The 13989-nt window shown below is 48.4% G+C and overlaps 1 protein-coding gene across 1 annotated transcript in view; it reads right to left on the bottom strand.

Moving 5' to 3' along the window:
* Positions 1 to 13751, bottom strand: part of GASK1A (golgi associated kinase 1A) — a 57722-nt gene extending 43971 nt beyond the window's left edge. The window contains exon 1 of the mRNA XM_004754285.3: positions 13410 to 13751. Within this exon, the coding sequence (XP_004754342.2) occupies positions 13410 to 13412 (3 nt within the window). The 5' untranslated portion in view covers positions 13413 to 13751. The remainder of the gene's footprint in view (positions 1 to 13409) is intronic.
* Positions 13752 to 13989: the final 238 nt, after the last annotated feature.

Genomic DNA, 13989 nt, shown 5'->3' on the forward strand with positions numbered 1-13989 from the left:
CCTGAAGTATTTTTAATAAATTTAAGCCAATCTTTAAAAACCAGGATATTTCGCATAAAAAATCCAGATTTCTGGCTTCCTGCAAAAAAAAAACCCAGAAGTTCTAGCCACAGCTTGGGCCCATGTTCTCACATGGCTCGAGGAGAGTTCAGCTCTCTCTCAATGACATGCTCTCTACAGTTGACCACAGGCCCCAGCACTCCCTATTGTTTCCCAAAGCTGAGGAGGAAAGACATTTGCCTCTGGGATCTCACTAGCATAATGGTTTTTTCATAGAAGATAAACATTTCTTTGACCACAGCTCAACAAAATGTGAGAAAACACAGAGTCATTTTTCTTTCCCCACCATATCCAGCTTCTCCACTCACTATGCCAAAGGTCCAGGTTCCATCAACACTTTGGTTTGTACTTTTTGATCCAGAGCTGTACCATTCCATATAAGCACCACTGTCCGCATGTGACCGTTTATATTTAAATTAGTGGCAATTTGAAATTTCCATTCCTGATCCACTAGCCATATTTCAAGTGCTCAGGAACCTCCTGTGAGTAGTGGCTGTTATGATGGACAGCACGACATAGAGTATTTTCATCATCTTGGAAAGTTATATTGGACAGCTCTGGAAAGATTTAAATATAAGTTACAAGAGTACACCAGCCAGTCAAAACACCTCTTCAGGGGCGCCGGGGTGGCTCAGTGGGTTAAAGCCTCTGCCCAGGGTCCTGGGATCAAGCCCCTCATCGGGCTCGCTGCTCAGTGGGGAGAATGCTTCCCTCTCTCTCTGCCTGCCTCTCTGCCTACTTGTGATCTCTGTCTGTCAAATGAATAAATAAAATCTTTATTTAAAAAAAAAAAAACCTGTTGTGCTCATCCTCTGCATCTGCACTGGACACTGTGGGGAAGCTGCTGTCTTCCAGGTGTTCACAAACAAGGCAGAAAGCCGTAGGCAAGGACAAGAGACAGTGGGAAGTGCCCAGTTTTGCTACAAGAACCTGCTGAGGGCCCAAGAACGGGAGCAAGTCTCTGTTTCCGTGATACAAAGAAAATGCTCTGCTTGTCCATCACAGTGTGCTCTGGGCCCAGTTCCAGGCAGTCCTGTCAGAGGCTACCTGAAATGGGGACCCCCTGTTGCCCCAGAGATGCTGCTTTAGATATCTGGGACTGAGTCCCACATTTTTGAGCTCCTTAAGCAAAACACACTCTGAAAGTCAAGTTGAGGGGCACCTGGGTGGTTCAGTGGGTTAAGCCTCTGCCTTCTGCTCAGGTCAGGATCCCAGAGTCCTGGGATTGAGCCCGCATGGGGCTCTCTGCTCAGCGGGGAGCCTGCTTCCCCCTCTCTCTCTGCCTGCCTCTCTGCCTAATTGTGATCTCTCTCTCCCTGTGTCTAATAGATGGATAAAACCTTTTAAAAAAATTTTAAAAAGGGGTGCCTGGGTGGCTCAGTGGGTTAAAGCCTCTGCCTTCAGCTCAGGTCATGCTCAGAGTCCTGGGATTGAGCCCCCGCATCGGGCTCTCTGCTCAACAGGGAGCCTGCCTCCTCCTCTCTCTCTCTCTGCCTGCTTCTTTGCCTACTTGTGATCTCTGTTTGTCAAATAAATTAAAAAAATAATAATTAAAAAAAAAAGAAAGGGCTACCTCTAAGTTGTGAACATTCTTCAGGAGGACCCTCCTTGAAGTCCTTCATGTCTATCAGTGTGTGACCCGGCCATCACTCAGCAGCAGTAATCTCTAAATTACTCTATTACTGATCTCTAAAACGGGTTTACACTAGCCTCAACAGTGTGAAGGGTGCCAAGGGTGAAGGATTCAATGAGGTAATAGACAAGAAAGCCACAAAGCCCAGTGCAAATGCATGTGGGTATAATATTAAGGGGAAATTATATTCTGACACCCAGCACACACTAGAAGTTTGTTGAAAACTATTTTTTAAGTGATCCTGGAGTAGAGGCTGAGGAAAGACCCTTTAGGTAAAGGGGGCTTTTGGCAAGCTCTCAAGATCAAATCACAGAGATGAATACCTACAGAGAAGCAGAGGTATTTTTAGTACCAAAGACTATTCGAGCCACCTAGTGAAGCCACGGATTCTTCTCAGGATGTTTTTTAAAAATGTATAAAATAAAAAACATAGCTTTCCAAAGACAATTAATTATATTGAATACATTGTATTGTATCAGATATATTATATACTGAAATACAGTTATGAAAATACCCTAAAAAATAAATTTATGGTATAATAATTATAAGGACCTATTTTATATTTTTATATTTTAGCAAGAGGCTTTCACTGAGGTTAAACAAAAACCTTGTTGTTTAACCCTTAAACTGTCCCTGCTCCCCTTCCCCCAGGGGATTCACTTAAAAACAAGTCCCGGAAACCAGCTCCAGGTAACAAAGCCCAGATACAAGGGTGGGTCAGGCCAGGTGGAAACAGATCAGTGGGGGGTTGCATACTGTCTCCCTAGCTACCAAGGAGTATGGGCCCCCCCGCCCTTTGGGAGCCTTTTTGGCGCCAATCCTAATCAAGGTGTAATAGGCTGGGTCAAATGTCTACTAGGGTCAATTGTAACTCAATTGGTCACCTAGCATCACTGTGGAGTTTCCTGTGTGTGTTAAAATCTCATTGGTCACCTGTGCGTGGCCAGGCCCGACCGCATGGCCTTTGCCCTTAAAAGCCAGACTGTGAACCAGAAAGGTTGCCCTCTCTTGTAAGAGGTTCGTCCCCGAACATTCCGTTAGACTCTTGATGCTTGGCGCGAAATAAAGCTTTGCTTGACCTTCACTTTATATCAGTCTCGCTCCTTTAATCATGGACCCATTATTGGGGCATAACAATAATAATGTTTCTTCATTAATACACTAAATAATAAGATCTAACAATACCTCTAATAACAAATGGGACTTTCAAAGTCGAAGGAGTAAAGATTGTATTTCAAACTCTGTGTTTCCACTGTTATGATATAAAATACCTGTGATTCCTGGGGTGCCTGGGGGGCATAGTCAGTTAAGTGTTTTGGTTTCGGCTCAGGTTGTGATCTGGGGGTCATGAAATCAAGCCCCATATCAGGTTCCTTGGTCAGTGCAGAGTCTGCCTAAGACTCCCTGTCCTTCTCCCTCTGCCCCTCCCCGCCGCCCTCACTCTCTTTTACTCTGAAATAAATAAATAAATCTTTAAAAAAATAAAATGAGGGGCGCCTGGGTGGTTCAGTAGGTGAAGCGTCTGTTTTCAGCTCAGGTCATGATCCCAGAGTCCTGGGATCGAGACTGGCATCAGGCTTTGTGAACAGTGGGGAACCTGCTTCTCCCTCTTCCTCTGTTCCTCCCCCTGCTTGTGCTCCCTTTCTCACTAACAAATAAAGAAAATCTTAAAAATAAATAAATAAATAAATAAATAAATAAAAATAAAATGAAATATCTATGATATTTCATTCATTATTTCATTCATATGATATGTCATTCATTATTAAAGAAACACCGAATTTCCATGAGAGATGAGTGAAAATAAAAATATAACTTTTCAGGCGCCTGGGTAGCTCAGTGGGTTAAGCCGCTGCCTTCAGCTCAGGTCATGATCTCAGGGTCCTGGGATCGAGTCCCACATCGGGCTCTCTGCTCAGCAGGGAGACTGCTTCCCTTCCTCTCTCTCTGCCTGCCTCTCTGCCTACTTGTGATCTCTCTCTCTCTGTCAAATAAATAAATAAATAAAAAAAAAAAAAAAAAAAAGATATAACTTTTCTTCAACCAAGCTGAAGTCTCCCCTGAATTTTACATATGGACTCCAGGTCAAGTGCCCTTGAATGGGCTCGTTTTTACCTCCACCATTCAGCTGTGTTTTTCTCTAGCTCACCAGTATTCAGATGGATCCACGTGACTGATAATGTAAGGGCCTACTTAGCCAGAGCGAGCGGTTTTGTTGTTTATGCAGTAAACTTAGATTGAACCTGCCCCTTCCCCCAAGAGGAAAGCACTTAGAAACAGAACTGGTGAAATACGGCCAAATAGCCCCCAATAACGGAGCACAGATACCAGGACATGTCAGGCTGGGCAGAGATAATGGAGCCCAGATACAAGGACGTGTCCGGCCAAGTGGAAACGTCCAATCAGTGAAAGCGCATGTATTACCTCCCTTGCCGCCAAGGATGAGCCAAGCCAGGTGGAGACATCCAATCAGGAAATCACCTCCCTAACCACCCAAAATTGTGGGCCCTGCCTTTTGGGCACCAATTCTGACCAGAGTGATAGGCTAGTTGAAATAACTACTATAGGGTGAATTGTAATTCAATTGGCCACCTGTGTGTGGCCAGGCTCAACCACATGGCCTTTGCTCTATATGTTAGTCTGTGAGACTGGGAGGGGTCACCTCGTTGCAAGAGACGGCCCTGGGCGGTCAGTTTCATTCTCGATGCTTGGCATGAAATAAAGCTTTGTTTGACCTTCGCTTTGTATCAGTCTCGTCCTTTTGTCCACGGACCCTTTCAATACCATGGAAGCCCCTTTAGAGCACATGTTCTCCAATTCTAAAACACCTTATGCATAGGAGCTAGGGTCCAAGGCTACCCCCAACTCCCGTTCCCCTTGATGCACTGAAGGGTCCTACTAACAATCTTAGAGGCTCAGCCTTGATGCATCTGTAGCCCTGTCTGTTGTCTGGGGACAGGTCCCATTAACTGAACACTTAGCACATGCTGATGACTACTGTACGAGTTGCTTTATGCTCAATAAAACATCGAACACACAACTTCAGAAGAGGACAGTGTTATCTTCGGGAGGAAACTGAGGCTGAGGGGTTAAAGTTTCAGTGACTTGCCCAAGGTTTGAATTTAGTTCTGATTCCAAACAGCCTTTTGAATGCTTCATGCTTTAAAACTATACCAAGGAAGCTACTGTGACAATTACACTTTAAGCCCATTCTCCCTGGGAGAGAGCACCAGTGCCCCAGGACTGAACGCAGGTGAACAAGGAGCCAGGAGTCTTTCCTGACCCTCAGTGAGGTGACTACACAGAGAGGCATTGCCCATGCAGCCATCCACACCCCCTCCCCAACAGGAAATGAAGGGATTTTAACTAGCATTTCAGGAGAGAATGTTCTGGGGAAAAAGGGAATACAATAGCATCTTTGTAATTGCAATGGGATCTCTAGAGTGCCAGGAGAAGTGAGCGTAGCTGGGGGGAGGAAGGGGAGGGACAGAACTTGGTGGCTGGCTGACTGAGCTGACTGGGACCAGGGCCTGCAGACAGTGGCCGGGTGTACGGGGAGGCCGAGAGGGAGGGCTCGTGCTGTCCAGGAGGCCACCCCTGCCGCCAGCCAGTCCCTGAGCTGGGGTCCAGTTCCCCCAGGAGGCACACTGGGCCTCTGTGTGGACAGACAACAGAGCCACTCTGTCCTAGAGAAAGAAGCCTGTGTGTCCTGCCCACCTAACTCAGAGCACAGGGATTGACATCTAGACAGCCCATTCAGTAGGCAGCCGGCCTCCAGTCCTCACACTGCCTGCAGTCTCCACCGCCAATGCATTCAGGCATCCCAGGCAGCACCACCCGGAGCCCCATCCCAACCTGGGTACAGCTTGAGCCCTTCAGTCCTCCCCGCCCCACCCCCCACCATGCTTCTTCCCTGTGGGTGGTTGTGGGTTATCACATTATCCTTGGGACTGGAGTTCACTCATCTCCTCTGGGGAAAAGAGTGAAGGGGGTTGTAGGTCCCATCTTTTTTGAGATTATGACCCTCTGATATTACAGATTTGACTATCGTTGGGTCTTCCATTCCCATCTCAAGCACGGCACCAAGCATGCTTCAAAGCAATTGTTTAAATTGTTTCCAGAACAACGAGGAGAGGCATGGCCTCTGCCCTCCCTTTATAGTCCAGATGGGAAGATGGCCCTGGACAACACTGCCCATCTTAGTACTTAGATGGATCATAGAAATGAGTGAAGGGGGTATATGCTGTTTGTTTATCTATATGAAGGAGTAGATTCATCTGGACAATCTCCTAGGAAATGCAAAAAATGAGAAAGGAGAAACAGAACTTCATAACAATCCTGCAATGCCTGGTGCATTGGAAGTGACCTCATAGCACTGGTGCAAAACCAGTCTGCACACAGGCAAGGCCAGTCGCTGGGTAAGCCGAGTCTGTTCTCAGCGGGAGCACAGGACTGACACAGGGCATCCGAAGCACTGAGAGGCAGCGGCAGGGGAAAACATCACGGCTCTGCCAGAGGGCAACTCACAGCTGACACTGAAAGACCCCCCCCCCAGTCTTTAAATAATTAACTGCTCTTTTGTTGTGTAAGAGTACCCCTCCTCCCCTTGCAGTGAAAAGACCCTTCCCCCAGGGTTGAATTCAATGTAACTGCTCTTTTGCCTTTCTGTAACAGCTTGGCTACTAAGGCATGACACTTGACTCCTGTTTGAACAAGATACCCTCTCCTAATAGCAGGGGCATGGTCATGTAGGCAGGGGGCCACATAGTCACGTAGACAGGATGTCTTTCTGCTGAGTAGTAAGGTCTAACTTCCCCTTCCCGCCGCTCTCTTCGCATGCGTGGGCTAACTGGCCAGTTCTGCTTCTGTAAGATTGCTTTGTCTGCTTTCACATGTGGGTCCCCTGATCCACTCCACTAACACCAAGTATGCCTTTTTCAAAAGTTCAAACTGTCCACCAATCAGTTGCGCCCCACCCAAAACTTGTTTGTACCTGTCTATAAAAACCCGGCACCACCCCAGCCGGGTGTGCTCAGCTAGCAGGAGCTGCTGACCACCCGCAGGCGCGCGCTGACCACCCGCAGGCGCCTGCGTAACAATAAAGAACCTCTTGCTGATTGCATCCAGTGGCAGTGTTGGATTCTTGGGTAAGGGGATCCGCGGGTCTTTCAACACCAGCTTGGGACACTGCACCTGCTAGTCCCAGAGCCCTGTGTCCCCCGAGTGCCATGATCACAGGCTGTGAGGAGCTCCTGTCTGGTCCTTCGCCAGTGCCCCTGCAAGGGGAAAGGGCCTCCACGGGGCTGGTCCTGTTTAGTCTCTGAACCTCCGTCCCCTTCTCTCGCATCCGTACATCTCTGGCTCTGACTCTTCTCCCTTTCTCTCACTTTCTCTCTCCCCTCTGATGTCTTCCACCATGCCGATAACATTTCTGAAAAAATCCCTACTCCACTTGGCTCTTACACATGGAACCATGAACCTGTTGCCTGAGCCAAGATGAAAGGATCTGAATTCTCCATGTGGTTCTGGAAGAGGTTGTTAGCTCATTGCAAGCAAACACCCTCGAAAGCCAAACAAAACCTGCCCACAAGTAAACAGCATGTGACACAGCCCCTTCCTACAGCCACTTAGCAGAAACCCAAACTAAAGCACATGGCAGGCGGGGAACTTGGAGGTAGAGCTGGGGGAACCACAGGCTGGCTGGCAGAGTGCACCAGCGACCACGGGCAAGGTGGCTGGGTAACATTAACACCACCCTACTCCTCTCTTATTGAGATTATCCCTAATCTATTGTTAATGATAATAAGGGCAAAACCAATGTAGAAGATTAAGGGAAAAACATCAAACCCTTCCCTGTGACTCTTAAAAATATAACATAATAATCGATTTTATAGAATTAAAATGATTGGTATCATTTTTAAATAAGTCACTGCTATAGCATGATTACTTCTAAGTGTAACTAAAGGACACAGTAGGAGAAATAAAAATGAAAAGGAAGACAGACAAAGGTCTGTATACTCACATGCCTGAACAAGAAACAAGTCAATTTTGACCTGCCTAGATTCCCTATCTGAGGTTACTAAGAACTAGAGGTTCTCCTGCTCAATTACATGCCTCCCACCTGCTGCCTTCGGCCAGGCCAGTCACCAGGCCCATTCCCCCAACGCCATCATTTCCCAGATGCTCCCCTCCAGTCCTGCAGCCTCCCGCCCTGGAAAGCTGCTCTCTGAAATGCACACTCGCCCTAACTCGCCCTAACTCCCCCGTGCTCAAAGGCAGTGTGAGGCTCCTAATGTTTGCTCACCCACCACTTCCCCTCCTCCCTCCCTTTCACTCCTAACACCACTGAATTCAAAACACCTCCTGGCTTCTATTAGTAGGCAACTCTAGGGCCACCAGGCTGGGCCTTGGGAATATAGCCAGATCCCACGCCACTTCGAAGAATACGTGTCTGTATCTGTCTGTGTGTGTTGGAGGTGGGGATCCCCACAGAGAAAGGCAGCCTGGGGATCACCCACAAACCACTGTTCTGTCCTCTCTTGTGGGCCAGATGGTCCTTAGGTGCAGACCTGGGTAGACACACCCAGATGATACAGAGGGGGGTATCCCCAAATGCCCCAGAAGGAAACACTTCCACAGTCGCATCAAAAAGGGATCCAAGCAAAGATAGCCCAGGTTGCTCACAGCAACTCGGGGCCTCAAGGAATCCTGATGTACTCTGGTGGGGAGAGAAAGCTGGGTCTCCTAGGTCTGTCCCGAGGGGGTTGTCAGCCTCTTGGGAGGCCCATCTGAAGCACATTTCTTTCACCAGCCCCTGAAACAGCTAAGGAACTCATTTCTTTGTGAGGCTTATTTCTCACACTCCCTCCCTACTGCTTTTTTGAACAAACCTCTGCTAGGGCTGGATAGGGCCAGTAGATTATTAAAAACCCTCTGCTCCCTGGCCAGCCCCATGCAGAGCCTGGCTCCTGTATGCAGCAGGTCAAGGGGGGTGCCCACAAGAGAGAGGGTATCAAATGCCCCACGGGCTCCAAGGGCTGGATGTCGTGGTTCCCAGTTCTGATTTCAAAACCAGTTTAACCTCTTTTCTTCAGCTGAGCCTGAGGAGCTTGGGCAAGGTGATCAGCTGGAGCACCCCAGCTTTAGACCTCCAGGGTCTGTGACTGAGTGGGGGCTGTCTTCTCACCCAGTGTTCAACAAGGGGGCCCAGAGCACACAAACAGGGCAAGTATCTCCCGCTGGCTGGGCACTTCCTTCTTAGTGAGAAGAAAGATTTAAAGGAGCAAGAGAACCATTTTAGAATACAATCTTTCTGCATGTGATCCATACTTCAAGGAGAGGCCCAGGAGCTCCCCACCCCCACCATTGGTAGTGAATGAAAAAATGCATCAGTGACTTCTTTACCATTGGTTTTAGGTTCTTACAAAAAGAAAACTTATTTTATGGGTCTTCTGCAAAGCCCTCATTCTTATAGCAACTTTGGGGTACCAAGTGTTATCACTTCCATGATGACATTTGCTCCTGATAATGGTCTATTATTACAACCCCAGGTTACAGAGGGGTCCAAAGCTCAGAGTACTGGAGTGCTTACCCAGAGCCATGCGGTGGGTAAGCATGGCACATGTCTGGCACAAACCTCCTTCTGATTTCAAACCCCATGCTTCTCCTTCACTCCAAGCTGTACCAAATGCCTCAAGGAGGGTACAGTGTCTATGATGAGACCTGTGTGGGGCAGGGGGTACAGTGTCCATGATGGGACCTGTGTGGGGCAGGTGGAAAGACTTAGGAGACCTGGGCTCTAACCCAGCTCTGAGTCACCGTGAGAAGATCACATCCTTCTCCGATTTTAGCTCCTTCTCCCCAAGATTCCCCTCTGTCTTAACTACCCGGGAATTTAGCTCTTGGTTTTTTTGAGAATAACTGACCCAATGTGGGTTCTCCTGGGATCCCCTTCCCTCCCTGTCTGCCTGTCTGCTGACATTCCCACAGCACAGAGTGAAGACAGACAAGAGGAAACACCTCCCACACCCACACTTTGGGCCATCGAAGGTAACTGCAGTAAAATCTATTATAAAGGGGCTGAAGCAATTTGTTCTTGTGAGCTTGTCTGATTTCCACTTAGCCAGGCACTCAAATCCCCATTTCTGTGGGCAATCAGAAGCTGGCCACATGCCACTGAACACAGCTCCCAAGTGGGAACCACATAAAGTCCACAAGCAGAGAGATGATTATTAAAATCATGGTACTGAGCATGAAAAGTGCGGCTATGAATATTTTTTGGAAATGCAGACATGGAACATACTTCGACAAAAAGTGAAGTAAAACAAATTGTACTATAAAATTGCATGTTCGGTATAATATCAACTCTTTACAATAATACTCAGAGACAGTAGGAGATATGCCAAAATGATACCCCATGGTTATGGACAGAGGTTGGCAGTATGATACACGATCAGGAAGAAAACTTTGTGTTTTTTAAAGAATCAGGAAGGAAACATTTTTTTTAAAAGTTGGCAATAATAGTCTTAACTTCTTCTATCAATATTCTTTTTTTTTTTTTTTAAGATTTTTTAATTGATTTGTTTGGGGGAGAGAGAGAGAGAGAGAATGAGCAGGGGGGAGGCACAGAAGGAGAGGGAGAAGCCAGCTCCCATCTGAGCAAGGAGCGCCACATGGGGCCCCATCCCAGGACCCTCAGCTCATGACCCAAGCCTTAGGCAGATGCTTAATTGACTGAGCCACCCAGGCTCTTTATCCAGGTTCTGAGTCTTGGCACACACCAAGTCTCCTGCCATGATTCTAAGTTATGGGCAAGTGTCCCAATCTTAGCTTCAGAAATGCACACACCAAGCCCTCTCAGAGAACCACATCCACTTAGGATGATCAAAAATACCCTCATGGGTCCTGAAGCTCAGTGTTCACTTTCGCAAAGTGACATCTAAGGATTCCAGATTTTTTAGCTTTATATTTCTAAGCCCGGGTTTCCCCGTTAATGTGCCTCGGATCAGTAACATGACAGTGTTAAGGAATTACTGGACGAAGACCATATTCAGACAAGCTGGGGTTCACGTCTCCATTTCAATGAATTAAGAGCGGTTTCTCTGTGGAATGATCCTGCAAGAGGGGCATATAGGATGTATCCTTTGCAGATCAAGTTCACCGACACCTTCTATTTTCTGACTATCTAAGGGGACAGGAGCTCGACAGATTGAGGAGCATCCAGGGAAGTGCAGTCCCTGTTCCCTCCGCCTTCTAACCCTGTGGTTCTCAGTCCCGGCTGCACACTGGGATCACCTGTGCAGCCTGAAAAACAAACCCCTCGGCCTGGGTCTGGTCTGGGGAACAGTGAGAGCCAGGGTTGAGAACCACATCTTCCTTTCACTATCCTGAGGGCACCAGGAAGTCAACAACACCAGATTGGGCTCCAACCTCAGAATCATTCATGTATCATCCATTTTTGAAGCTAAATGGAACTTCTAAGGACATCTAGTTCAATCTCTCATTTTACAGAGGAAGAAACTGAAGTCCTCAATGATTCCCAGCCCCCCACCTCCTCTTATGCTGGTTCCAGTCGGTGCCCCGCAGTCCCTTGGGCCCCCCAGGCCTCTGGACCACAGGACCCTTCATTCAGCGGGAGTATCAAAGGAAACCTTCGGATCTCCAAGGCCATTTTGCTGCCAGAGGTTGCTTATCAGGCTGCCCCTCTCTCTGGCAAATGGACCCTGACACAAGTGAAATTCTGACTCAAGTCCTCTTCCTAACACCCCAGGACTGAGAACGAGAAGCCAGGAGACTGCAGGCTCATGAGGACAGAAAGCCCACACTGGCAGCAGAGCAAACACATCCATACACCCTTAGGCTGCTAGAGCAGGAGGCGGGCGCTTTTATCCCCTGTGCATTCCATCGCTATTGCAGGAGGGCTGAGATGCCGTCAGAGACATTTTTAAACTCAAGAGTGAAAAGAAGGGGCACCTGCACCCCAATGTTCATAGCAGCAGTGTCCACAATAGCCAAACTGTGGAAGGAGCTGAGATGCCCTTCAACAGATGAATGTATAAAGAAGATATGGTCCATATACACAATGGAACATTACTCAGCCAGCAGAAAGGATGAATACCTACTATTCGCTTCGACATGGATGGAACTTTATGGGATTATGGTGAATGAAATAAGTCAAGCAGAGAAAGACAACTATCATATGGTTTCACTCATACGTGGAAACATAAGGAATATCGAGGAGGACCACAGGGGAAGGGAGGGAAAATCAGAGAAGAATGGGAAGAAATCAGAAAGGGAGACAAACCATGACAGACTCTGGACTCCAGGAAACAAACTGAGGGTTACAGAAAGGAGGGAGTGGGGGATGGGGTAACCAGGTGATGGGTATTAAGGAGGGCACATGTTGGGATGAGCACTGAGATTTAAACACAACTAATGACTCACTGAACACTGCAACAAAAACTTATGTTGTACTATATGCTGGCTAACTGAACATAAAATAAATAAATAAATAAATAAATAAATAAATAAATAATAAAATCAGGAGACCCCTGCATACCCACTAAGGGCCCTCTGGTTGATGGCTTTGGCCCCTATCCTCTTCTGACAATATTCTTGCTCCTGAACATGGAATTTTGTAGTTAAAAAAAAAAAAATCACCATACTTTTCAGTTTCACATCCTGTACCTCTGATCACTCCCCTTTTTCAACCCTAAGATTCCATTATCTCTTTCTCTTTAGCAGCACTGAGAAAGACACACTATGAGAGAGGGTCCTAAGAAGGGAGGGTGAAACACACATAGCCTCTTGGTACCCTTCCTGCGCCCCCAGCTTGTGACCTCTGGTCCCCACAAGACCAGAATGAACACCTTTGCGCCCAAGGAACTATTCTCCTAGACACTCTCCATCCTACAGGAGAATCTCTACACATCCTTCTAAACTCCAGGCTCACAGCTAAGCTTCCAGAGAAGAATCTCAGTGAGCCCCAATCTGGCCTCTGTGACTTTCAGAGTGGGGAGAGGGAGCAGGTCACAGAAGCAGATGGAAGAGTCCTATAGGCTCCTTCAGAGTTCAAACTCATTCTGGTGTCTGACACCCTCCCCCTACACCACCCACCCAGCTTGGGACAGGGAACTTTAGGAACAGTGGGTGAGGGCTGCAGGTAACTTCTACCAGAAGCAGAGCTCAGCAGCAGCCAGTCCAGAGACAAGCCCCCTTTCTGAGGCTACATATAAGCCTGGTTCGTGCTCAAATGATCTAGCTTCCCTGCGTGTTGGTATCTTTGAGTTTTATCCATAAAAAGGCAACGGTTGGCAAGTTTTCCAACTTCCTGAAGAACGTCCCAGACCAACCAGCACTCCCACACCTGCCCGACGGTCCAGGAGATGGAGCCAGGCACTGGACCTTTTCCAGACCCAATTTATTTCTTTGTGAATTAAGGTTCAGCCAGGGTGTACAGGTCCATAATGAAAGCGCCCTCGGTCATCTCCTCCAAGGGAAGCAGCAAAGCTGATTGACCACTTCTTGCCCCCCACACTTCGTCCCAGGTGCAAAAATTAAGAGCCCCTGCGACCCCAAGCAAACTGTCAGAACAATTCTGGCTCCTGGAGGCTCTGTGCAGGCTCTGTACACCCAGAGCTGCGAGCACTTTCTGTGGCCACCTGTCTGGGTGCCCACCCAATCTGCCCACCCTACTGTCCCCTCTCGAGATTCCTACCATGTCCCCTGTGGTGGCTGGACCCGCTCCTCGGCGACCTCAGCTGGCTCTCCAGCTCATCCCACAGCCCCGGGGTCTGCCCCGTGCTCCGTGACTCTCCAAGGCTTCCCTGGACGCGGATTTCCCAGACCCAAGGTTCACAGCTCCCCAGCGGCCAAGTGGCCCCACAATTCCCGGGTATGCGGTGCGCTCAGGGATGCTCTGCAGGTGGGGTTGTTAGAGAACCACGGGGAATCTGCGTGTATAAGGTCTGCGGTTCTGCCAGAGCCTTCCCACAGCCTCAAGCCTCCCCGATCAGCCAGGGACTTCTGCAGAGTTTGCGAAGTCCCTGCTGCGTGTCCCAGCCCAGCCTCCCCACTTCCCCGAAAGCGAAGGAGGGGGGGAACTCCTTTCACAATAAAAGCCCTGCCCCAGGCTTAGGCGGGCAGAGCCGCCTGGAGCAGTGGCCCAGGTGCTAGGAAGGAATGGGTCCCGCCTGCCAGGAGATGATCTGAGGTTGGGCCGCCAGCGCCGAGCTGGGTCTGGGCAGATCGCTCCGATCCCGCCTCTGAGGTGTGAGGGTGTTCGGTGAGTCCTGGGC

Source organism: Mustela putorius, unplaced genomic scaffold, assembly GCF_011764305.1.
Source record: "Mustela putorius furo isolate JIRA1106 unplaced genomic scaffold, ASM1176430v1.1 tig00003834_pilon_pilon_pilon, whole genome shotgun sequence".
Classification (NCBI taxonomy): Eukaryota; Metazoa; Chordata; class Mammalia; order Carnivora; family Mustelidae; genus Mustela; species Mustela putorius.